This window comes from Notothenia coriiceps, unplaced genomic scaffold (assembly GCF_000735185.1).
Source record: "Notothenia coriiceps isolate Sejong01 unplaced genomic scaffold, NC01 NC01_scaffold00032522, whole genome shotgun sequence".
Classification (NCBI taxonomy): domain Eukaryota; kingdom Metazoa; phylum Chordata; class Actinopteri; order Perciformes; family Nototheniidae; genus Notothenia; species Notothenia coriiceps.
The window spans coordinates 118887-146118 of record NW_011365223.1 but is presented as its reverse complement, the minus strand read 5'-3'; the positions used below and the strand labels follow the sequence as shown (position 1 = coordinate 146118).

The 27232-nt window shown below is 41.8% G+C and overlaps 1 protein-coding gene across 1 annotated transcript; it reads right to left on the bottom strand.

The window, feature by feature from the left end:
* Positions 1 to 12335: 12335 nt before the first annotated feature.
* On the bottom strand, positions 12336 to 19363 carry LOC104960898 (homeobox protein OTX1 B-like). The gene is made up of 2 exons (XM_010789071.1): positions 18761 to 19363; positions 12336 to 13720 (listed from the first exon to the last, which is right to left on the bottom strand). Exons 1-2 carry the CDS (start codon positions 19361 to 19363, stop codon positions 12971 to 12973), a joined length of 1353 nt encoding a protein of 450 aa, XP_010787373.1. The 3' UTR covers positions 12336 to 12970.
* Positions 19364 to 27232: the final 7869 nt, after the last annotated feature.

Sequence of the window (27232 nt, the reverse complement as noted above, 5' to 3'; positions counted from 1 at the left end):
TTTCCAAATTGATTCAGTTTAACGGAGATCTCCTCTAGATTGGCTCTCAGAACTTAATTCTTTGTTTTATAATTTGCTCTTAATCGCCTTCCCTCTCTGCTAATGATAAGGTCTCAGCTCTGCTTAGACTAAAGCCCCTCATTGTGAGCCTCTAAAGCTCTTAAATAAATAAGATTAGAGAACATCCTGTGTTACATTTGTGAATAAGACGAGCGCTATCAGATCTGCGGGCGATCCATCATCTACCATCAGTCCTCCTTCTGGGCGACATTAACTTCATCCGGAATAACTAAGTAACAGCTTTTTGGTTAGCGATGCCAATATTTGCATTTCAGGCATAACTGCAATCTGTTGAGTTTAATAAAAACACACGGCTTAGTTAAGAGTGTGTTTTTCTAATAAAGTCCAATTGATTTAGTCTGTTGTTGTCTCTACAAAATATTACTGTGTTGTGTAATCACACGAGGTTAAAGTTAATTACGATGAGATACTTCTAACATCCAGGAGGGGGCAGTAATGCAAATACCATCTGCCGTAAAACCAAAACGAAGAAGAACATTAAGATGCCTCAGACTGCACCTGCACTACGTTTCCCTCCAAAACTTATTTAGTTTGTTTTGGCGGACAATTTGCTCTTTTCGGTTGGTCTCCGCTGGAAGAGGTAAGAGGACCTTCCTTTCACCTTTAGTTTAAACTTGTTCTATTCTTTGTAATATCCCCGTATTGAGAGTTAGTGTTCTTTCTGTCTTTTCATGTGACACAAGACATATAAGACTATATTTCCGGCTTATGTTCTTTGAGCAGGTGGGTCTTGAACATGTAGGCTAACATAGCTAAAGCTAATCTCACTGCATTAGTCCCAACACGTTATTAACTAATGTGACTGACTCAACCAGTTCACAACACAAGACATGATCAGCTCAATGTGCAGGTGTTTTCTTTGTTTGCAGACGAGCATGCTTGCCAATATCCAATCAATGACTTGTTGTCTCAACCTGAAATGTACCATATGTAATTGTCGGCCACTGGGAAGTAGCCTGGGATGTTCTCTCAACCACCATTGCCATTATTGCAGTCATTGTTCAGGAAGTTACTGATTATCCACAGAGGTCTCCTTATCTGTATAAAATCGGTAAAAAAGTCAGAATAAACTAGTTTCACGTTAACAAGCAGTGTGTTTTCCATTCGCGGGTTGGCACTGCAGGAGTTTCAACCAATGTTTATCTTGTTTCTCTGATTGTGTAAGAAGTAGGATTTCCCTAAGCTGTTTAATTATTCTGAAAAGTCTCCTCTTCTCTAACAACAATATACATTATACACTTTAGTTCTCTCTATGGTCCAAGAAAAGGTTTTCCATCACATGGCTTTTAGAAAGAGCAGAACACCTGACAAATACACAATGTCAATACAAACAGACTTCCACAGAGGCTTACACCGGAATATTCCCGTGCAGCATTTTCAAAATGTTTAAATGTGTGGGCTTAAGGCAATGTTGCTTTTCCCAATTTATGATCTTTCAGCTTGCAGGAATTGCAAAGTAAACATTTTCAGAAAGTGCTCAGGACATTTTTAATTACAAAGGTGTGGCATTACAATTGAGTCTTTAAAAGAAAACCACAAAGGAGGCAACAGATGTGTTGTAGTATTACTGAATAAAATCAACAGTAGATGATGAGGAATGGAGGAAGTCATTGATTTTGATCCAGAACATCTTTTAGAAGGAGAATTACAAAATGAATGAAGGTGATATAGGTTTAAATTGTATTTGCTGGACAAGGAATGTATCTTCTGAGTGTTGCTTTGACCCTCTCTTTATGTTAAAGCTTCTCTTTACCATTTAAGGTGAGCTCGGCAGTTTTTTTAACCTAAAGCTGTCCCTCAGTGCAGCAGTGAAACAACATCAGTCTGAAGTAGGCCAGGAGTCTCTCTGCCAGCTGCTCTTAAAACGTCAGTGTTTGTTTACGCTCGGCTAACTTTAATCCCGGGTTTCTTGAGTTGCACAGGCCTGTCAGTCAAAGCCGTGACAGCAGCAGCACCGAAGGGCACCTCAAACATTTGGCACCCCAAACACAAGCAGCGACTCGTTACTGCAGCTCCTGAAACAAAGAAACCGCCACAAACAAAACGTGGAAACTGTCCCTGGGTGAGGCTCAAATGAGCAAAACACCTTCAGAGTGATCGGATAACGACATTAGCATTTGTGAGCAAGAAGAAAACTGATTGTTGAACCGTAACGTGTCGTGTTCGGATGATGTCATTTATAATGTGAGGTAAACACACACACAACTGGAAAACTGATCTGTGCAAGAAAACTATTTCTCTAATGCTGTAAAACAAAAACCTTTAATATCTTTGCATGGTTTTATTTTGTGTAACAGCATGCTTTTTGACTATTTTGTATACGTTGTTAATTTGAACCTTTTAGATGTTTTAGACATTCTGCAGAGTCCAAAGAGTTTGATCAGGANAGAGTGATCGGATAACGACATTAGCATTTGTGAGCAAGAAGAAAACTGATTGTTGAACCTTAACGTGTCGTGTTCGGATGATGTCATTTATAATGTGAGGTAAACTATTTCTCTAATGCTGTAAAACAAAAACCTTTAATATCTTTGCATGGTTTTATTTTGTGTAACAGCATGCTTTTTGACTATTTGTATACGTTGTTAATTTGAACCTTTTAGATGTTTTAGACATTCTGCAGAGTCCAAAGAGTTCGATCAGCATCTACTGCTGCACAGATGTAATAATTACGATTTCGTGTTTTTTAAGTTTTTCTTAAAATCTCTAAAGATTACTTTCAAATTACCAACAATTACCTACAAAATAGGTCGTTTATAACTGATCTCCTTCCAAAATCTATGTTGGACAATAAATCTGTTTTATGGTGTGATAATGTAAGGAAAGTTTGTGCATTAGGTTAGGGGTCGTGGTCTTTGTTGAAGACACAAAACAAAGTTCGTCAGAAACAGGAAACAAACAGGGATCTTTAGTATAAGGGTTGAAGTACTTGATCAGAAATAGTTCTTAAGAGCCAAAGCAAATACATCGGAAATCAAATAGGTTTATAGATGGTCCTAATATCCACACTTGAAGGGGGGAACGTGATGATGAATAATAATAATAAATGTAATTTATATAGCGCTTCTCATCTGCCAAGACAAATCTCGAATACGTTGTTGTTGTGGGAAATGTAGAGACACAATGTCATCTTAATACTTGGTTGTACCCAGGAAGAGTGACTGAGATAGATTCGTCAACAATGAAAATATACAGCCGAGAGTTAAGACCCCAGGCCAGGGCCGCCCCTGGCCAACTTGTGGCCCCACGCAAAGTTATATGATGAGTCCCTCTGTGTCGCGAGCGTCGACGGACTGACGGACGGACGGACGGACGGACGGGGTAGTGCTAGTGGAGCCTCGCAGCGGGAAAACTGTGGCGCGCTTACACTGTAGGTGCGCCGCATTTGCGCTTCAGATGAGGCCCCCTCCGCGAGGTGAGGCCCCCTCCGCAAAATGAGGCCCCCTTCGCGAGGTGAGGCCCCACGCAGTCTGCGTGATCTGCCTGTAGGGAGGGGCGGCCCTGCCCCAGGCCCTTTCTCACTGCCAAACAGCTGACTCATTACGTCAACAAGTCAAGAGGGTCTGAATGTTGGGTTGTCTGTTTTGGAAAGTTACAGAAATGGTCAAACACTGACCTTTTGAATCAGACTTTAGGAAAGTGTTGGCTGATGGACTTTCTGAAGATATTATTTTTTCTGACAAGCATTATTGAGTGCGTTAAAAGTCCTGTTTTGTTTACCAGTTAATAAACCCCAACATAATCCATACAATTGGCATCTCCTAAATAAATGTGACAAACGTAACCAAACTTCTATTTTCTCCCAATCGAGGTATTGTTCCAATGACCACTTGAAGGCGCTTTCTTTAAAGGTGGGGTAGGTAAGTTTGAGAAACCGGCTCGAGATACACTTTTTGTTATATTGACAAAAAATCCATTAAAAAATATCATCTCTGGAAGCTGTGGCGCTGTAAAAAGCACGACCAATCATCTGAGCCGGCCCGGCTAAAGTAACTGGATGGCCTACCTGCCTGTCAGCCTTCCATCTGTGCACAAACTTATCTCGTGCCCTCATTGGTCATGTGCGCGTTCGTGCGTGTGTGTTGGAGGAGGGGCTCTGTGAGAAAGAGGCAGATTTGTTCCGGCTGTGTATTTTCAAATTCTAGCGCACTCGAGCTGGTTTCTCCAAAATTACCCACCCCACCTTTAATATAAACATATGTTGATTTACGTGACTCGCTGAAATGACTCTGATTCTGTTCTTTGTTTTCGGGAGGTTGCGTATTCCCAACCCCTTCTCCCAAGGAATCACTTCCATACCTCAAGATTTACATCCATCATCAATGTTCAGTCTCATTGCAGGAAGATAGAAGCACTTTGTGTTACTAGGTAGAAACCAAACAGGTGTTGTAGACGAGTGTGTAGCATGAGATCTTGGACATATTGCAAACAATCTGGGATTTGAAGACTTGCCGGTATCAACGTTCTTGTTTTGTGCCTTGTTTAAATTCAGACGGATCCTACTTTTTGGAAATATTGTCAATTGGAGATAATTGGCTGCTTTCAGTAAACACCCTCTGCCAATTGGACCAGGTTTTGCTGCTCATTAGTAGACTTCTCCTACGCTCCTGTCTTAAATTGCTCAGAAATATGTCTTATTCTTTATCAGTGATTGAATGCTTTCTGTCGTATAGTACAAGGGAAAGCATTTTAACTCAAATCTGTAAATAACTTTGGCTGGGAAAGGTAAAGATTTGAAGTTCTAGTCTCCTTCCAAAACCGTTGTAAAATAGTAAGGAAAGATTGTGCATTAAGGTTAGGGGTCGTGGTCTTTGTTGAAGAAACAAAACAAAGTTGACTGTTAGTTGGAAACAGGAAACCGGCCTTCAGTGTAAGGGTTAAAGTGCTTGATCAGAAATAGCTATTTTGAGTCCAAAGCAAATACATCGGAAATCAAACAAAAGTTTAAAGATGTTACAAAAAAAGCTCCGTAGAGCAATGTAACATCTTTGGGATTGGCGTCCTGACTCTGACGTCAAACCGAAGTGTTTTGAAGTTCTACATTTAGACCAATCCCTCCTTCTTGAGCTGACTCTACGCTAAAGTGAGGTGCAACAGTAATAGTAGATCAATCCGTCTCGTCTACAGTCAGTGAGATTCCACCAGAGAGGGAATTAAACCACCAGCATGTTTCTATTGTTTTGCCAGAAGTCACAGATCAAACGTTGGAGGCCAGTTTTTCCATTAGTGCTGAAATAGACCTGGATGGCAGCTCAGCAGAAACACATTCCTCTCTGGCACTCCAAGACTCGACTTAATGGGGATTCCCTGGAAGGCACCGGCTCTCTTTTCTCTTCTTTTTTTTTTCAACTGCTGCTTCTTTAAGTGTTAATCCTTGGGAAACTTCCACCCGTAGCGGCTTGTTTGAAGCGAGCCAGTGGCTATCCGACTAAGTACGGCCCCCAGTCATCTGAATCATTAGATTAGGCTTAGGCATTGCCTCGACAAAGAGATTCCCTATCGCCGTTTGTTTCAAGGAGAGGCCCCGCTTCAGCCAGCACGGCCTCAGAAGTGAGAGGCACTTGGAAAGCAAAATACATCAAACGCAGGAAACCCAAAAACAAGATGCACTCCAGTTCTGCAGGGTCTGATTTATGGGCCGCACTACGGAGGCATCTGCTGTTTACATGGTGCTAAAGAACTGACAGCTGTCCAGAGGGCAGCTCAGGTTGAAAGGGCAGAGAAATGTTGGTATTTTGTCACCAAATATGATCAGATATCAGTTTCGTCCACTTCTGAGAGGACGTTTTTTATGATGTCAACTTTTGTTTTGTATCAAGTATTGAGGAAGCATGTAGAAAATTAACATTTTGTTATAAATTACACGTATATTCTCATATTGGTAGGAAAAGTACCTGGATTGTTTACCTATTTTAAAGTAGCAATAATGATACTGGAGTAACAATTAGAAATCGTAAAACTTCAATTCATTTAAGTGGATTTCATATTTGACTCTCAATTGTAGTGAAGTATAATTATGACGTAGAATACAATGTAAATACCCAAGTGAAGTACCAACACAGTTCTTGAGTACATGTCTTTGGGTACTTTTCACCACGGCAAATAAAACAACAAACATGAACTGAAACAACAACTAATTGTGTACAACATGGTTGACACATGCATGGCACTAGTACGCTGTTAAGTAATTCTTACTGCTGTTTTAAGTGCTGTCTAATAACCTTTGTTAAAGGAAGGGTAGGTAAGAATGGAGAAACCAGCTCGAGTGCGCAAGAGTACATCTGCCCCTTCCTTCAGACTTCCTTACAGAGCCCCTCCTCCAACACACACGAACGCGCACATGACCAATGAGGGCACGAGATAAGTTTGTGCACAGATGGAAGGCTGACAGGCAGGTAGGCCATCCAGTTACTTTAGCCGGGCCGGCTCAGATGATTGGTCGTGCTTTTTACAATACCACGGCTTCCACAGATGACATTTTTTAATAGATTTATTGTCAAAGCACTTCAGATATCCATTGCAATCGGGATGTTTTGAGCATTCCACGGAATATAACAAAAAGTGTTTCTGTAGTGAATTACCTACCCCACCTTTAAGTATGTATTACAACATGATACCATATTAGATTCAGTGAGATAAGAACAGAACAAAACATCCATTACCTCAGTAGCCCACATTCAAACCAGTTTAGTTTGTCTGTTTAACGTTTTTTTTTTACATTTCTTGCAATGAGTCTGCCAGATTTGCAACCTACAAACTGCCTTTTTGACTCAAACACAATAAAATAAAGACACCAAATAGAAAAACAGGTCATCAACCAACATGGGACTACAAGTGTAAGTACTGTTCTGAACTTTCACATTGGTAAAATCCAAAAGAAACGAGCGAGCAAACGTATCTAAGAGAAGCTGAAAAAGCGGCTCATGCTTTCAAACCGCTCAGGCGATTGCTTTATAAAACACAAGTCTGACAGAAGTTTAGGAAAACGCACAAACTTTTTCTTCCCGTACGGCCCAAAAAGTTGCAGGAATTTGAACCGAAATCACTTCAAAGAGTCTCGTTTTGTCTCGTGCAGCATCTAATCTCCTTCCTTTGAAGACAAACGTCATTGTCTTTCCCCGACGCTGACAGCCCTGATAGGAATATTCATGTTGGAGGAGGAGGAGGTGGTGTGTGTGTGTGTGTGTGTGTGTGTGTGTGTGTGTGTGTGTGTGTGTGTGTGTGTGTGTGTGTGTGTGTGTGTGTGTGTGTGTGTGTGTGTGTGTGTGTGTGTGTGTGTGTGTGTCTCTAGATTGGCTTCTTAAACAGCCGAGGAGCCATTTTGTGCAGAAGGAGTCCCGGACATGTCAGGGCTGTTGACAGTCTGTGTTGGGATTAGTGGGCCAGCGGCGAGGCGGTCCTTAATCCCTCACTGTATCCTAATCTATTTACCCGCCGTGCTAAAGGGATTTCCATATGAAACTATACACACAGAGATGCTGGAAGTGTACGAAATCAGAAATCATCATTTGGCTTTTTACCCAGTTTTTTTTTCTTCTAACCTGAACTGATGCACCGCCACGCTGTGTTGGTTTGACTCACAGAAGCAACGACATATGCAGATATATCTACATAAAAAAATAAAATAAAATAAAAAACCTTCCTGCCATTTAGATTTTATGCAATGTTAAAATTGTAACTGTTGTATTCAGTGTGCATGAAACCATTTAACAAAGAAACTGCTGCAGGATTAAAAAGAGAGGACTTCTTGCATTATATTCCATTTTGGCAGAGATGTAGTCTTGACTCATATCTGCTGCTGGTTGTTTTATAAACCATGTGAAAAGTGCTTTGAGAATCTGTTACCTACTCATTCTGATGAAGCTTCTTGAATGAAAGCTAAAATACGTAATTTATTTTATATATTTGTTCTCGTCTGCAGGGTGCAGGAATGGATTTGCATTGCCTGTCAGTCATTCAGCCACTTACTGTAATTAAGTGTTTGTACGTCAGCAGGTCGCAGCAAAAGTGGGTAATTATTATTATGAGTCACCCACTTGAGTGTCAGTTTTGTGTGGTTACGGTGTTTGCCAGGAGTTCAACGGCATTCGGCTCGCTTTGTTTTCCTACAAAGACGATTTTTATAAATGTGGTTAACGGTGGATTTTGTCACACAGGTGGCCGATTGGTGCAAACGTGTCAATGACCCGCTCTCCAGCTTCAAAAACTATGCAAATATAAAAAAAAACAATGTGCCAAAACACATGCAAATTAAGAAACAGCTTCCCTAACTTGAGGAAACATGCACATCGTTTACTCAAAGCTGAAAGAAGCTCAAAACACAACACAGAGACTGTTAAAAGTGATGCACGAAGCTGTCACTGTGGTTACCGTTAGCCTGTTTTATAATTGTAAGTGTTTTTTACATTACATGTCACTTGGTAGACGCTTTTATACAAAGCAACTTACATACTCAATACTGTGGACAATCCTCACAGGAGCAATTTGGGGTGAAGTGTCTCAGGGACACAACGACATGCTGACTGCAGTGGGACTCGAACTTGCTATCCTCTGATTTGAAGATCAGTGCACTAACCCACTGCGCCACACGCCTCCTGTTTTGTCAATATATTTAAAAATGCGTTGGTTAGCTAGCCAACAGATCTGCAATTATATCTAAAGGAATTATGTGATCGAATTCTTTAAAATAAGCCGATAAAACATACATTTTAGGTTAGTTTCCAGTGTCAGTGACAATTGGACAACTTTATTAAGAAATGCAAAATACCTCCAACTGTTCTGGAGTTCGGAACGAAGCGTGCAATCACTTCCTCGCTATGAGAACATGATGGATGAGGAGTTTTTGCTACACAAGGACCAAAGATTAAGGCCCAATAATGTGTGATGATGACGTCGCCAATTTCCACATGTCATCTGGTGACTTCAAGTGACTTTCGTGGTAGTGCTCGCATCTTTCATACACTGCAAAGGACACACTACATTTTGGTTTCTATGCCTTTGTGAAGCAAGTCCAGCCTTCATTTACCTACCAGTTGGTACCTGGAGGCCGCAGAATTGCATAATAAAGTTATGTCTACAGGGAAACGAATCGAAACGCAGCCATTACATTGTGCATCAACATCTACCCTCATTATTATAAAGTCTAAGCCGAAAAATGTACACTTTAATTGTTATGTTAGGCACAACGCCATCCAGTAACCCTCATACAGTCGTCATGAATAGGGAAATTAGCAAAATATTTTGTTGTACCAGGCGTTAAAAATGTCTGACTTCTGTCATGGAGTGTTAGCGCTGCTTCTTCAGGAGAACTTTTGAAGTCCTCTGAAGCGCGGACTCGTCAGGAGAAGAGAGGCGATCCCCGGAGAAGACAAAGTGTTTCTGTCAGTGGCCTTCTGGAAGAATACGAAGCCAAAAAGCCGAGTCACTTTGTCACTACAAAGACGGGGAATAAAGGCTCGGTTCCCCGGGGAGAGGCTTCGGGATAATAAGACATCCAGAACAGCTGCTCGGAGAGGGGGGCGTCCTTTCTCCAGAATAAGCAGTAGAGATTGCCTAAACATGGCCTGAAGATTAGTTTGTCCTAATGTGATAAATCCCTGCTTGTGTTTGCACGAGGCAGCGGTGCGGTGGTGAATCTCAGCAGGACGCAGAGCAGCAAACACACGTCCCGGACGCCATGTTTACCCAAAAACTGTTTGCCCAGCTGCCGGAGGGACGCCGCGAGGAAGAGGCACGGCTGCTAATTAAAATCGTGATTCGTCCCTTTTTTCCTTGGATCAAATGAGTTGTACATTACTGTCGACACGGCCAAACAAACAGCCGGGGAAGCCAGTGTACATGTTTGCTAACCTGCCCAGCTGTGGGGGGTTTGATTGTTGACACGCTGTTGGGATGTTCCTGAGATAACGTTTATACTGACTTCACGCTCTGGGAGCCGCGGCAGGTTCTCTACAGCTAATAGCTTTTAAAATACCGTGAATTAAAATCGCAGGCTGTGTTTTTTTTGGCATACTTTCAAGGTGGAGTCTCATAAACTAATATTACCGCAGCTAAACAATAATTGAACACAGTGTGACTTCATCAGGGAACACTTATTATTTCTATGATATTTACTCTCTTTTGTTATACCTCATTGCATGTTCTTTCGCACTATTGTTTATTTGAATTTGTTACGTGTATCGTATGTACCTTTTCTGTACTTATGTTGGCCAACTGTTGCATTATATGGGGAAGGTACAGCTTGAAAGCTTTTAAAGTAACAACGTAACAATAGAAATAGGCATGGTTTGTGTTTAGTTTAAAGAGCTACTTGGTTAGCTGGTGATTTAGCGGCTAGCTAACGGAAAATCACTTTTTTGCCCTGAATTGAACCCGGTTTCCTACTTAATGAGTTGCCATACAACAAAACCGCATCCTCAATTTCGTTTCAAGGTAAACTTGTTTTCTTCTGCATTACAGTTGCCATTCTAAACAAGTTTTTAATGTTAGAAATTGAAACCAAACAAAACAAGCAACAAGTAAAAGATCATTGTTTGGTTTGAAATAACTTGTTTTGCATGTTTTTTAAGTTACCCACATATGATAGGTTAGGGTTAGGGTTAGCGTTAGGGTTAGGGTTAGGGTTATAAACGTATTTCTGTTGAATCTAAACAGACATTGAACTTTAGAACAAAACATTTTCTTTGAAAACTGAATTAATTGACATTTATTGTATGGGAACGTAATTTATTAAAGGTCGGGGAGAGAAGTTTGTTACAATAGGCGCGTTCACACCGGAGTAGTTTTCCCGTTTAGTTCGTGCCTGAAATGTTGCGTTCACACCAAAAAGAGAACTTAGTTCCGAGAACTTCTACCCCCATTTTTAGTGCCTGCTAGAGAGGTGGTACTATTCTGGGGAGAAAAAAGTACCAATTTTTATTGGCTGGGCGAATTGAAACCACGCCCCGTAAAATTTGCTGGCATTAGCATTATTAGTATTAGCATTAGCCCCGCACACCAACGGAGAGAGAATAACTTATGGCAACACAAAAAAAAACATGGGAGCGGTGGAGTGATGAGGAGGTCTCGGCGTTCTGGCGATTTACTCGGAAGGTCCCCAACTCCGGGGACTTCCGGCCGGGGACTTCGGGTGGCAGTATAAGCCGTGAAGTGGTTTGCGGTCTGCCAGTAAACCCAAAGCAGAAGAAGTGAAGTCATCGGCTTCATTTGCCTAATCTTCCCTCAGGGAACTTATTCCGGTGTGAACGCGATCGGCTCTTTGTTCCATGGGGGTACTAAGTACTGGGAACTAAGTACGGCAAAGTACTTGGTGTGAAAGCGGCTATTGGTGGCTGTTTATCACTGACTCCTGTCACTTAACTGTCTGTTAACCATGTCTCTGTTGTGGTGCAGTTTGTACCGACAATCGATGCTAAATAACATATAACACTCAGCTAATAAGAGGCTATAGCGTCCCTAATTTTGGATTCTCTCCACACATCTCTAAGTCGTCCTCAGACGAGCCCTCCATCGTCGCTTCCAGTCATCCCGGTTCTCCATACATCTGGCCAGTTCATTGGTACTTTGTGCCCCTGCGTCATTCTTGAGTACGTCCACGTATGTTGGTGTAGGACGTCCTCGTGACCGATGCCCTTATGTAACACATAAGTACAATAAAGACAGTTAACTTTTGGTCATGCATGTCAAAGTTCACAAAAGTTAAACTTGAATTGAGGGACTCGCATAAATGTACTTTGGATTGTGGAAATTCCTTTGAAAGGAATTAATTTGGAGTAAAATCAGAGTATAAATTCAGCATTTAATCCCTCGACTGCTAAAAAATCAGATAGTGTTTGTTCTGGGCAGCTTCCAGGTGTGAATGTGCAACTATGCGTGTAATGCCAGCGTAAATGACAAATAAAGCTCCAAGTGAATACATACAGGTTAAAAACAACAATCATTTATTTATGAATCAAAGCGTAACTAATCCCCAATGGCTTCTGCATTTTGTGGTTAACTCACGGCCAAACAGGAGGTTAAATCCTGCAGGTCGGAGCTGCTTTAATAATCAATAACAATCCAACGGTTGTTAATGTGCCACTGTTTATACTTTAACCTGTTAAACCAGTTCAGTTCCAGACTCGTTTTGAAGGCGCAGTGATCGTTAGGAACGGCTCTGTTGACGAAACAAACTCCAATCGTTCATCGTAGAAATAAACGTTTCCGTGGACTGCTCAAGTTTTAACAAGACTTTATTATAAAGACATGAATGTACATATTTTCAAATTTCAATGGAATACTGACATTGCGTCTAATTTCACATTTTTTATTTTCTTTCCTCCGTGAAGAACAGATAGCAAAAATCTTTCACCTTATAAACAAGTGCTGCAATTCAATCTCCAAAATACAACACAGGCTGGACGACGAGTTTCTGAACAAAGATGAGAGTTGGAAATCAGATAGAAATGAACATCAGCAACCTGAAAATCATAGCAGCATCGAGTTTGGAAAAAAACGTTCTTTAGGAAAAGCCCACTCAAGAGTCTAATTTACGATTTTGTCACGTTATTTCTTCGACGAATAATCCCAAAGTTATTGATTGATCATCGAGACGATCCGAGACTGCACAATCTCGCAGGTTCCACTGACATTTTACTACGAAAGGCCTTCAAGAGTCGTTTTTTCTCGAGTTCTGGAGTAGAAAAATAATCCGGGACGAGTCGATCCGCTGATGAAAAACCCGAGGCTTCAGATACCTGTGCTCCGTTTCAGTTCGTTCACAAATAAACTTTCTTAAAATGTCTCTTTTACTATTAGATCTTCAAAAAAAAATAAACCAACCAACAACAAAAACAATACTTCTTTGTAAGCAGAGAAGAAGAAGAAGAAGTAGAAGAAGAAGAGGAGGAGGTCACAGCACCTGGAAGCGCCATGACGCCTGGTCTTTGTAGTCCAAACAATCAGAGGTGTTGAAGTTGAGTTTCCACGCAGACGCCGCCGCTGTTTGCTCTTTGTAATCCAGACAATCTGTGGAGTTGAAAGCGATGCTAGGCGCGCTGTAGGCCTGGTGGTGAGGGTGAGACGGGTGGTGGTGATGGTGGTGGTGCCCTGACGTCTGCCCGATGTGATGGTGGTGAGACGGGTGTCCTGACATGGAGCCGCCTGCCATGGGGCTGAGTTGATGGTGCGGGTGGTGGTGGGAGTGCATGGGCGCCAAGTAGGAACCACACTCAACCCCGCCAAAATAAGAGCCTGACGCCGAGGTGGGGTAGCCCTGGCTGTACGCTGCTGCCGTCTGGCTGTAGGACACCGGGTACGAGGGCGTGTTGCTGCTGCCCCCGGTGGACGAAGCTGAGCGCTGCATGCAGGAGGCGCTGGTGGGCGTGGAGGTGGGGTCGGGGAGAGAAGGAGGAGCTGGGGAGGGAGAGATGGGGGCGGGGCTCCAGATGGACGACACCGGGGCGGAGGTAGAGGTGGAGGAAGACGAGGAGGAAGAGGAAGGGGCGGAGGTTGAGATGGCTGGAGGAGTGAATTGGCCGCTGCTCTCAGATCCCGTGCTCTCTCTGGTCGGAGACGACTTCTTCTTCAGTGGTTTCGCCTTGGAGTTGTTGCTGCTCTGCAGCTGCTGACGACACTTGGCCCGCCGGTTCTTAAACCAGACCTGAGGAAGAGGAGATAGGTGGTTAGATAATATAGATAGATAGATAGATAGATAGATAGATAGAGAGAGAGAGAGAGAGAGAGAGAGAGAGAGAGAGAGAGAGAGAGAGAGAGAGAGAGAGAGAGAGGGGGATGGATGGATGGATGGATAGAGAGAGAGAGAGAGATAGATAGATAGATAGATGGATAGATAGATAGATAGATGGATAGATAGAGAGATTAGTACTTTATTGATCCCAATTTGGGAAATGTTTGCGTTGCAGCAGCATCAAAAGGCAATAAGATAAGAAACCAAAGAGAAATTAAGATACTAGAAATAAACAGTCCAAAGTATTTCTGAAATAGAAATAAAATAGCATTAAAAAGTTAAATNGGCTGTACAAATGAGATTTATTATTTAATAAAGATTAAAAATCAAGTAAAAAAAAAAAAAAAAGTTCACATTGTTTTCCTTTATTTTTCAATATCGCGATAAATATCGTACCGTGGACTTTTTATCGCGATATTATCGTTCCGTGAGTTTTGGGTATCGTTACATCCCTATAAATGAGGCCCCAGAACTGGCTAAATGTACAACCAGAGACTGAGGAGGTTTCCATATTGGGTTATATAATTAAAACAAAAGTTTTACATGGCTAAAAAAAATTAATTGATTGTGTCCGTCCAAAAATAAAACATTACTTATAGTAAAAACCACCGTTGAATGATGGGATAGTAGAATAAAAGCTTTAGGAATCCAAACTATAACATATAATAAGTACCCTGTATCAAGATTGATGCAAAACAAGTGACATATGACCTTTTTTAAAGAGAGGTTTAGCAAAAACAAAAAACACTTCTGGGTTCATTTGGGTGGATTTCCCCTATCTCTGGCCCCCCTCGGTCGATGTTGATGATTGACATCTCTTTTGAACCATTAGAGCCAATAGAATCGAGGGGAGGTTCGGAAGTTTGGCTCCGTAAAGTGAAGTTGTGTGTTGTCTGGTTTTGCCTTCACTGCCTGAGTTTTGGTCGCCCAGTGATGATACTTATACCTCTGGAATCACAGCTTTCATATGATATCAAGTTTTTGCAGATCCGATAAGAAGGATGTGATGGGGGGACTAGGACGAGGGGGGACGAGGGGGAGAAGGATGTGATGGGGGACGAGGGGGAGAAGGATGTGAGGGGGGACGAGGATGTGAGGGGGGACAGGTGTGTTTATTCAAAACCATTTCAACACTCAAGGTCAAGATCCTTTTGACAAACTATACTATGACTTTAATATTTTTAGAAATTCTATTCTGACATTGCAGACATATTGCTATATAATATAATTCTGTGCGACTCAACATCTGGCTCCAGTCCAGCAGGGGGAGACAGGGAGCCTAGGGTCTGTGGCTCCACTGAGGATGTGGCTCAAAGGAAGAGTGAGTCTCCTCTTTAATGAGCTGAATGCAACACACCTGGGAACACACTCTCAGCAGAGGACAAACAACTCGCTGTGAGAGAGGAGAGGAGAGGAGGGGAGAGGAGGGGAGAGGAGGAGAGGAGAGGAGGAGGAGTGGAGAGGAGAGGAGGAGGAGGAGAGAGGTCAGCGTTACATGTCGAAGTCAGAAACCGAAAAAACGACGAAAGCTGGCAGTAACTGAACGACTTCTGCACACTTCCCACTGAGGCTCTGACCTTTGACCTTTACTGCTGGCTGCACTTCATCCACTGACTGCTTTATTGTGTTGGCTAACATGACTACAGTAACACATCAGTAACAAGAACTCTAGTCAATGTGAAGAGTTCCTGAATATGCTTTTTGTTTCTTTGGATGAATCACATTGTCTCACACTTTTCAGCACAGCTTCAAAACATACTTTAAGGGTCCTTTCACTTAAAGAGGGAAAATATAATGTTCTCACTTTCTGACATTTAGGCACACAGATCATTTTGGTTTTATTTGTCCAGGTTTTTGAAGATTTCACTAAAGTTCTAATAAAAGTGAATACAATGTTGATTTGAGTGCTAATAACACTCAAAAATATAATTTTACAAATGTTACAAATTCCTAGTTACTCTGGGGAAATCACATATAAAATAATACTAATTGCACACAGCTTTCATCGGGACTACTTTTTCATTATAAAGTAGTTCTGATTGTGGAAATATGGAAAAATAGAATAAGAACTTTTTATGGGGAGACACGAGCAAAAATGTTTGGAATGTTGGTGTAATTCAGTTTTTCTGGCAACAAACACTGAGCAACAACTCATTCAGTAAATGTTCCCTAATGAAGGGATATTTGCATAACAAGAATAACATGATCAAATGTTATTCATATTATTAGTAACAGTGCAACAACAATATACAAATACCCTGACCAGATTATTTTTGTTAATGTCTGCTTTAATTGTTTTAAATGTAGTTTTCTGTTTGTTGCCATCTTGCTAACTTTTGGATGACAGCGGACACATCAGCAACAATGGTGGAAATAACTCCAGGACATTGTGGTTGTTTTGATGTTGTACTTTAAAAAATATATACTAGAATATGTATATTTATACTCAAACAAAATACACCTAAACAGCTCCTCAGTGTGGCTGACTTTTTATGCTAACAAGAAAGAAAACATGTGAAGTGTCAATGGTTTCCAGTATGTACATGACCTGGAGTTAAAGCTAATGACTTCACACTGAGAGACGTACTTAACCCTTCGATGCCCTTGGAGTGACTGGACCATACACTCTATCATAAGTGGGTCTAAAAGGACCCGTATTAGAATAATATGTGTTTTTATACCATTTTTGTCATTTTGGTTAAGAAAAATCACTTGTATAATGTTTAGTATTATATTTTGGTTCACACTAGAAATATTTTATATTGAATCTTTCACTAGACATTTTTTTTACATTTTGGAAAAAAACGTTTTGAACATATTGTTGCAAAGATCTCCGCTATTCTGAGACCCTCACAGTATTCCAGTCCCTTTTCAAAACTCCTCTCTTCTCCTCTCGCCTACTCATAGCCCACCCCCCATCAATCCATGCCGGTTGATCAACCTGCAACTTTTGGCCCGTAATTTATTTCCCTCATTGTAGCGACTAGAGGGGGGATATATCCAGTCTCTGATAGTGTTACGTTATTATGAGAGTGCTCTGTTTGATTCTGAAATTGTATATATATAAATATATACATATATATATGTGTGTGTGTGTGTTTGTTTCCGCATCTGTAGCCTGTTATTGTCTCATTATACCGCACTGTGAATGAATTAAAAGTAAATATAGGTGGTCATGAACACATCTGTCCATCAGACAGAGGGCTGCTGTGCCTCCTGTCAACATTAATGGACGTCTCTTTAAAATGACCGCTCAGAGGAGAGGAGCTCTCATTTCTCTAACCGCCTGCTGCTTCCCCTCNTACTCAGTACTTGGGCCGACATCGTACACGCGAATACGTTCACCGTTGTGAAGACTGGTGTTAGTCCTTAGTCTCTCTGCGGCTAGGTTCGGCGACCTTTCGCTCTAGCGTTTCGGTAGGACGAAGAGAGACTCCATAACCCACGAGCTAATGTAACAAAATTTATCAAATTTTATCGACAGAAGTAACCTTTATGTTGTTACCTAATTAAACAATACTACCTATTTCCATACTGACATATAAAATAAGAAGACGTCAAGTGTGGGTGTCGAGTATGTTTCAAACTTGTCGGAATACAGATCACAAGGGCCACGGCCTCGCACATGAAAGCCCCTCCCTACCCACCGGACGACTTCCTGAAGTCCCTACTCGGACTCTGAGGGACCTCGGGAACTACGTCACAGACCCCGGACCTGCCTCTGCTCCGGACCCCTGTAGGTGTATGACATAACTGTGTTGACCCACCATGACCGACCGTGTGCCAACACAGTATGTCGACACCGAACAGGGCCCGGAAAGTCCATGGAGAGTGCCAGTGTCTGGCCCAGTCGGGCGCTCCCTCAGCTCCTGTAGCGGACGAGGAGTCCGTCAGACACTCTCGCCGACGAACGACGCAGGCTCTCGACCTCCTCTAGCCCGTCCCGAAGTCGCTAACCGGCTATCGCGGGCCGTAAAATCAGTACACACGCCACGACTAACTACCCACCGGGTGTAATCCTTATTTCTGGGTGGGCTGGGCTCACGGTCATGATGTATTTAGCCTTCGAGAAAGCGAAGGTATGTCGACGTCGACATACGCTACCTTCCCATTTAAGATGGGTTTGTGAAGCATTAAAAGGCGAGTCTTCTGCTGGGCGCCAAGGGATTTTTTCTCATGGAATATGTTTCTCGAGACATGCGGAAGGTGGAATAACACAAAATGAAATAAAACACACAACTAAGACGGTCACTGAATATGTTTTTCGTTGTTGAGATTTAAATCACAGGTGTGCCTGGACTTTATATAGCCTGTCAGGTCCCTCATGATTAGTTAATTACTTGGATTAGAAATTCGTTGCAGGTGTTTTGTGAAAGAGGTGTGAGTTGATGATTTATCATGTCATTTAGCCTACTAGTTTAAAAAGGTTAACATAGCCTATAGTATAGTGTATATATCTTTTTTGTGTGTTTGTATGTGTGCATGTGTGAATATATGAAACGTACATAAGCCTCATGTAGCCTATGTGTCTGCCTTTATTTGTAGGGTACTTTTTATAATAATGTTTTAGTGCTGCCCAATACAGAAGAGATGCTAGTATGTGTCGAAAATGCTCATACATTCGTGTCATACTTGTTGCAAATGGAATTAAAAGTAAATATGTGGAGGAACAATGTTCAGCTGATCTAACAGAGATTACAAAATACAGCGCTCTAACAAAACACTCACAGCTGATGCAGCTGTTGCCACGTCATAATTAACGGACGTCGCTTTAATATGACCGCGCAGAGGAGAGGAGTTATCATTTCTCTAACCGCCTGCTGCTTCCCCTCCTCTCTCCTCGGTTCCCCTCCTCGGTTCCTCGGCTCGCATCTCCTGTGGGCGGGACTAAGTCTCGAGGATAGGAGTCGAGGAGGGGAGTCGATGAGGGGAGTTAGAGAAATGAGAAAGGGCCCTGGTGTGTCCAGGTGCTGGAGGAGGAAGTGAAGGGCCATGTTGACAGTCGTCCACAGACCTGTTGGCTCTGTAGGCAAACTGCAGGGGGTCCAGGAGTGGGTCTGTGATGGATTTCAGGTGGGACAGGACAAGGCGCTCAAAGGACTTCATAACCACAGAGGTCAGGGCGACGGGTCTGTAGTCATTTAGTCCTGTGATCCTTGTTTTCTTGGGAACCGGGATGATCGTGGAGGTTTTGAAGCATGCTGGGACGTGGCATGTCTCCAGTGAGGTGTTAAAGATGTCAGTAAACACAGGAGACAGCTGATCACCACAGAGCTTCAGGGTGGAGGGGGAGACATTGTCAGGGCCAGCCGCTTTTCTGGTATTGAGTTTTCTGAATAGTCTGTTTACATCCCTTTCATCGATTGAGAGAGAGTCTGATGTGTCGGGGGAGGTCAGCGGTGTGGGGGAGTGAGATACTGAAGGGGAGGGGGATGTGGAGGTGTGAGACTGAAGCTGTTGCGAGGTGTTATGGGGGATGGTGTCAGGACTGAACTCTTTGTCTTCAAATCTGCAGTAGAACTGATTCAGATCGTTTGCAAGGCGTCGGTCGTTCATGGAGAGGGAGGCTTTTGGCTTGTAGTTTGTGATCTGTCTTAAGGCCCTGACACACCAAGCAGTCACCAGAGAACTCGCTGACGCTGATGTTCTCCTGCGTCTTGGCCATGTGTCGCACTGGAACACACCGCAAAGACTTCAGCCGAGCACGTACGAAATACGCATGCGTGAGCGGCAACAACTCTACTTACCAGCAGGCGGCGATAGTGTGTATTCGTCATTCAAAAGAGGCAACAACCGGAAGACAGAGAAGAAGAACAGACTACGTGATATAAACAAACAACAAATAGCGTGTGCGTTCCATTTTCACTCTCGTCTATCGAAAACATGTTTCGTGCGGTACTGGAGCTATCAGCCATTGGAGTGTTGCTTGTGGAAGACATTCTCAAGCAACAGTTTTNGTGTGAAGCTGTTGCGAGGTGTCATGGGGGATGGTGTCAGGACTGAACTCACTGTCTTCAAATCTGCAGTAGAACTGATTCAGATCGTTTGCAAGGTGTCAGTCGTTCATGGAGGGGGAGGATTTTGGCTTGTAGTTTGTGATCTGTCTTAGGCCCCGGCCACACGAGGACGCATACGGCTAAACGCATAGGATTAACGCAAACGCAATCGCAAAAAAGCTTCCGTCCACACGCAATGTTCACCGGATAGTGTCTGTCCACACGAGACAGCTCCGTTTAGCTCCAACCGGGTTATGGAAAGAAAGGATCCGTCTAGTGTAAATATGACGTCACGTTCTCGTTGTAACTCTCGTTGGAGCGGCTCGGAAAAAACATCTACAGCAGTAACATGATGCAACATACACATTCATGCAGCAGGATAATAGTAAAACACTGAAAGGGAACATTTTATTGCACCAGGAGCTATCTTGGGACTTTTACTATGACAACGTTGACTTGTCTGTGAATAAAAAATAAACCGCAGTGTTGGTGATCTACAGTGTTGTCATTCTTCTTTGAACTGCAAGACCACTAACACCCTATTTCAACAATCACACTCCCTGTCATTGACATAATTAATAGATAGTTTAGCTTCTCACGATAATTTGCTGTGGCCCACTGATGTTAATGATCGTAACTGAAAGGCTGCCTGCCAAACGTAAACATTCAGCCACGTGACTTGCAAACTCTCGCAAGGGTTTTACACTAGACGGATCCTTTCTAGCCATAACCCGCCATATTGGACAACTCCGGACGGCAACCCAAGATGGACACTTGACACAGTGGCTTTTAGCAAAGCTCAAAAAGGAAAAGAGAGAGAGATGAGTTATTGTTATTACAACGTGACTTCACTATTATTTAACAACTCTTTTTATTGGGTTCTTTTATTTGGGGTTAAGTACATTGTCCGAATAAGTGAGAAATGAATTTAACTTCTGTTAGACAGCCATATGCCATACATTTTTGCATACATTCACAGTAAATATTTATTCAGTATGATAGCTGTCTAACAGAAGTTAAATTAATTTCTGGCATTAGCTCCGCCTCCTCTTTTTTCTTTTTCAAGCTAAGTACCCAAAATCCGCGTTTCTCTAACAGGGCTGCAAAAGAGGGGTATGAGCAGTATGAGGCATGGCTACAATGGGTGATCTGTTTGGTATTTTAAGCAAAAAACTTCACTGACATGTTTTATATAGGTATGGCCCTACAATATAGGTTTCCAATATAGCATAATAGGTCCACTTTAAATATTTGAATTCAGTTTTATTTTTATTAGACCTATAACTAAGTATTTATAATTATAAAAAATATTGTTTTGTTTATTTATTTGAATCCTTTTTTATTATATTCTAAAATTGAAATACTGTCATACAAAATTCTGATTCTGATCCCCCCCACCTTGGCTATGCAGTTTTCAAATGGGACACTTTGTTCTTCTGTTACCTCATCAGTGATTCATCTTGTTTTTTTCTCGTCCAGGTGCCATTGTCCAAATTCCAGGAGCTCCGTTACAACGTGGCTCTGATTCTCAAGGAGATGAATGATCTGGAGAAGAGGAACATCCTCAAAATCCAGGATTGATATCCCGATATTTAATAAACCTCTCTTTTCTACTTTAGATTTAGTGGAGTTCTGTAAATAGCACAACTCATTTTAAATCATACCTACTGTGATATCATGAAAGATAATAATAATCCTCCTGTCATGGTGCTACGATCTGATCGCGTTGGCATCCAACATACTTGACTGCTGCCAGAGTGTAAAACGATATAATAGTTATCCAGCTGACTGCACCACAGGAATACCTTATAACCATGACAAAAAGACTCATAGATTTAAAAATAAATCTGTAAAATCAGACTGGATCAATCATTTTCTTGCATTCTTGTTAACTGTACATATTAGCATTGTTGTATCCAGTGGTTGTTGTTGTGAGATTTGAGACAGATACAGAGCCTCCATTGTGCCAAAATACAAATGCATTCAAGTGAGACCCTCTCTTACTGGGTATCCACTTTAACCGAAGTCATGTGATCCGAGTCTGAACACTTTGTCCATATGCTAATGAAACATGAGGGTGTGCAAATTAAAGAATCATCCAGGACATTTTTCTACTAATTTTCTTGTATGCGTGCAACTCAAACCTGAACAAAATGAACTGTAATATATAAAGCAAGATTGAATGTTTGTTTGCCATAATAACATAAAGACTTTTTACCTCTTGAATCACTTTTCTCTAATAAAATAACTTTAATACTTTTTTATGCATGCTTCTAAGTAACATTAAGCTGTCTTTGGCTCTGCTGTAACAACGTACATTTCCCCTCTGGGACGAATAAAGGTATTCTGATTCTGAATGCTTGTTAAAGAGAGGAATAGCTGACAAATCTAATGATGAAGCTGTTCCAAAAGCTACTAATCAACAACGCCATCCGTCATACAGTGGTGTAAGACGGATGAGAAGTATACGAGTATTTCTTACAGCACTTGATAAAAGTGTGGGAGGTGGCTTTGATGGCCTATTTATGTTCACAAGGTGTGAAGGGACACTGTGTGTTTCATAATGCCCTGATTTTCAGATATGGGTCAAATATATTGGTGATTTCAATCAGGAGAGACTTCATTTTGTTTAAAGAACATTTATTGACACATGTCATATGATAAATGTTAAGTCTTTGGCGATTAGACCCCGATCCTGAAATCGTATATCTAAAGGGGGAAATGCAGCCGTGAGCATATAGGGAACCCCTCGGGGTCTAGACACGGGTGATGATGCTGCAGATCTGGATTTGATGAGGAGGAGGTGTGATGATGAAGTCTTTGGATTAACTCTCCTGGCACTGGATGTGATGAAAGGAAGTGGATGGGGAGGAGGCGGGCGGCAACATGAACGCCTGAAATCACAGCTGACTGCAGGAGAGAGGAGAACCATTTTAAAGTTTGGCTGCAGCACAGTGATTGGCTGCTGGAGAATGAGGTGAATGTAATGGGTTATAGACAACGCCCGTGATGAGCTGATTATATGCAGCTGCGGAGTGAATGTATACATACCCAGTCTTCCTGAAAGAACTTGCGCTGAGCTTCATATACAGTAAGTGTTTTTTCATCCAAATAAATCAGATGTTCTTAAAAATGTTATGTGCAATCATGATTTCCCTTAAAAGTAAAACATTCCCTGCCTAACAAGCTCTCAGTAATCTTTAGTGTTTATAATAAAAAGTAAATGCATTTATTTAGAGATTTTGTTAAAAGTGTTCATATGTTTTTGTTTAATAATGTCACCATTGTATTACTATTAATTCCTAAATTAAACTGACAGGCTAATCTTTCCTGTAAATTGCATAAAATACAGATAAAATGCTTTAAAGAAAATACTGTTCTGATGCTGTTCCACCTTTGTTTTATACAGTGCCTGCAGCTCAGTTATGTCAGTCCGTCTGTTTTTGCATGTGTGTCAGTTTGTCTGCTGCTGTGAATATTATCAGTCAGCGGTTTGTGTCTGTGCAGGATTGAGTTCATAGACCGGCCGACCTACATCTCCTGCACCACACTACACTAAGTACATGGACACTGATAGACTGAACGGCCTGTAATCCCCACTCACACATGCAGGTTGTATTTTGAGGCTGCAGGATACTTCAGGCTTGGCTTAAAATACAACGTCGGCTATTATCGGAACAATTTGGAGGACAATCCTGTAACCAGAGTCATTAAACTCTGAGATTAACCTACTTCTATCAGCAGCCACTGTATCCAAATGCAGTGTGGACTAAGAACTCTGACCTTAATAATGCTACAAGCACTGGCCACTTCTATGCATTCACTAAAAAAAAACTTATAAACGTATTATACTCATAAGTTGTAGAGTATCTGTCTGCAGCAAATCTTGCAAACTACTAAGCTTATAGTTTTTGTGCAAATGTATGACTGTATTTTCAAGGTCCTCTTGTTGTTGTGGTTATATACATTTTTGAATCAAGCTTTGTCATTGATTGTTTTATACCGTTATTGATTGATGACTCCTCACTACTCTTAAAGGTCCGGTAAAAGACTCAAGTGATCAACAGCTGCTTCTGCATAATGACACTTCTAGCATTCCCTCTGGCCAAAAGGTCAGGCCTAAAATCTCAAATCCATAGAAAGGTTCTGTCTTATTTTGAACTGAAGCATGTGCAGTTTAATTATATACCAAAAATGTTATGATCAACTAAAGTAAAGCCAAGATAAATACATCCAGTTGTTGTTATCTCTGCTGCCATTGTGTCTTTAAGGGAGCCGGGAGTCACTATAAAGTGAGATTCATCTCTTCTTTGTTTTGAAAGGCAGAGGAAGACACACCTGGTGGAGATTTGCACTGACCTTTTGTCATTTGTCAACACTTTTATGCAACAATGACTGGCTAAAGTTCTGGGAAGTGACTGTTGCCTCACAGTTAACAAACAGGTTGTGTCACTGTTTGATAATCGCCTTATGTCGTCTTGACACCCAAGGAACTGATGTGAGGGGCTAGGACAAGAAGGGACATGTTTTTCTGATAAAATGATCCTGTCACAGTACAGAGTGTGTAATAGATTAACAGGAATACCAGCAACTCTAAACAAATGTTGCTAGGTGAGTGCAGCGGATTGGTCCAAAAGCACAACTTGACCTATGAAAAATGCCTGAGTAATGATTTTATTTCGAGGTTTTCATGAAACGAAAAATACTTATGTCAAGCATTTTTGTCACACCTTTTAATTTCTTTGTCACATAACTGATGTTCCTGCTGTATGACGGGTGAAGCCGGTGACTTAACAGGCCTCTCAAAGACAAAATCCCATGGGTTTATCATTTTGTTCCTAATCAGTTAAATTAACCACCTCAGTCACTGGTAGAAAACCACACACACACACACACACACACACACACACACACACACACACACACACACACACACACACACGGTTGTTTATTAACAATACTTATTTGAAATATCTACATTTTGTAAAGTTGGGTACTTCTATTATTGCCCGGTAGCTCACTAACTAAGACTGTAACAACAATGTTGTGAAATATATATATTTAAGCAATAGCTCACGACAGGCCGTGGTATGCTCATTATATCACAGCTAAGGGGCGTGGTTCGGCCCGACGCGAAGCGGAGTCGACCACCCCCTTAGCTGTGATATAATGGCATATGATCACGGCCTGAAGTAGTATTGCTTTATAAAAGTTGACCAAGTGTGGCCAATATGAAAGAAAAATACAACACTCCAATTTAAAATATTTGTATTGTAAATAAATGTCAAAATAAAATAGTCCCTCGTTGCCTTCTGGCGCGCACAAACATAGTGCAGGTGGTTCAGTGCAACAACCGTAACAGCAGCGAAACATATTAGACGACGAGCGTTGATCATTATTTGGCTGTTTATTTACACTTAATGTGGTATGTTGTGTTTATTGGCATCCTGAAAAACTGTCCAGCATCCAGAGAATTGGTTGTGACGTGGTCACTTGTTAGGTTGAGGGTTGTTCCGAGGCTGTTGCTTGGCGTGGCGAGAATATTGCTCCACTGTTCCCCCAGGGTCCCCGAGGTTGGGTTCCAGTAGCTCTGGAGAGAGCTTTGCACCCTGTGGCCACTAACGGTCATAATGTCTCTGCTTTGTTTTCAAGACCCCGCATCAGAAAGCTTTTGAATGGTGGTACTTTTCCAGTTGTTCTACCTGCTCTTCACGTAAAAGCTCTGCTATTCGTAGTTTTAGGTGCTTTTTTTTTCTGGAGATAGGCAACTGCTCAATCCAGCTCCTCAATCAATACTATAGTAAGACCCCCCCGGAGGTCGAAAGGTTAATCTTAAAATGTTTCGGCAGTGGTTTATGCTTTGTATGAAGTAACGCTGCATGGTGTAGTGGGATTACAGGCCGTTCAAGTCTATCAGGTCGCAATGTCACTACTACTGTAAATTCAGTTCAGCTTCAGGAACTAAAGTGAAAAAACAAACAATGGCGCATCAATATTATTAAAGAGTCATGTATAATAGTATGTATTTATTTTCTCTCAGAGTGTACCAGAATGCGTAGTTTATTGTTAGTATTGTCTAAAAATCTCCAGGGGGAGAATCCCCCAGACCCCCTGCTGGGGGTTTGGGTTTCAGCTTGTGTGACTTTATTTAACAGTTCATGCTTTGGATTCCATCATCTCATTTAAACTTTTTTAAAAGCGATGCTTAATCTGTGATGGGATATGACTGTACTTCCTTTAACATATTGTATTGAGCCTTATACTACTGCACATTTTTTTGTTGAATAGATTATGAGTGGTTCAAAATTTCCGGTCGCGATCGTATTGACTAGGGAAAAAGTGGGTCCCGAGGCGCTGACAGTTGAGAAGCAACTGAGACTGCACCAACCGTACCCCATTTAATTTTACTTTTTTATATAGGCCTGGTCCTGTTGCATTAAGGTCATTCCATTGCACGGCAGAGTCAAACTTGGGAAACAAATAATACTATATTATTATTTAAAATGNACAGTTAACTTCATCTGCATTACTTGCACACTGGTCTTGCAACATAATCTGCACTATTTTATTATAATCTATCCTACTCTGTTTCATTTTGCACTATTTGAATTTTTTGAATGTAGTCTTATGTCTTATATATAATATGATGCATTGTTGGAGGAGCTTGGGACCTAAGCTTTTCATTTCCATATCTACACTGTAGCTGTTGTGGAATAATTTGCTTAGGTATTCAACCTTCGACCCAGTTCATCATTTTCTCCTCTCACCGTCTCCTTTCCCATGGCACAGGTCTACAGCCTTGGGTGTTGCTGCTATCTCTCTTAAGGAGGAGCAACTTGGGCGCATTGTTGTGGCCAGTCTATGACAGAGCACAAGCCGCCATGAGGTAGTTTACTGTTCAGGGACGAAGGTTATTTTCTATGGACGAGAGCTCTAGTTAGATTCAGGGTCCATATTTGTTTAGTCTCACTGATAAAGAATGTTGATTATTCTCTCTGAACTAGTTCAAACCTCGAGCTACAGAAGGGTTCTTCAGAATTGACGTGGCAACTCTACCGTGAAGTCAGAACCTCTGACTCTTTGACTTGTCTTGTGAGTTCTCCGGCCGAAGCTCCAAATAAACCCGTCAGTGTTTGCCATCAAAGCTCCAGCTCTCCTCGTGTCTCTCTGAGTCCTGACTCCATCATAGCTCCAGCTCTCCTCGTGTCTCTCTGAGTCCTGACTCCATCAGAGCTCCAGCTCTCCTCGTGTCTCTCTGAGTCCTGACTCCATCAAAGCTCCAGCTCTCCTTGTGTCTCTCTGGTATACCTCATTCACACAAACTGGATAAAACGCGGGCTTTTTGTTGTTGTTCAGGAGTTCATCCCGCCCTTGTCCCCGCCTCGACGTAAGCGTGACGTACGTGGTGCTTTTGCTCTGGCCGGACAAT

Coding starts and splice junctions, on each gene's coding strand:
- LOC104960898 (XM_010789071.1), bottom strand. CDS start 19,363: ATGAACGACCGACGCCTTGCAAACGATCTGAATCAGTTCTACTGCAGA. Junction 13,721..18,760: donor CAGCACCTGGACACACCAGG/GCCCTTTCTCAT, acceptor CCTCTTCCTCAG/GTCTGGTTTAAGAACCGGCG.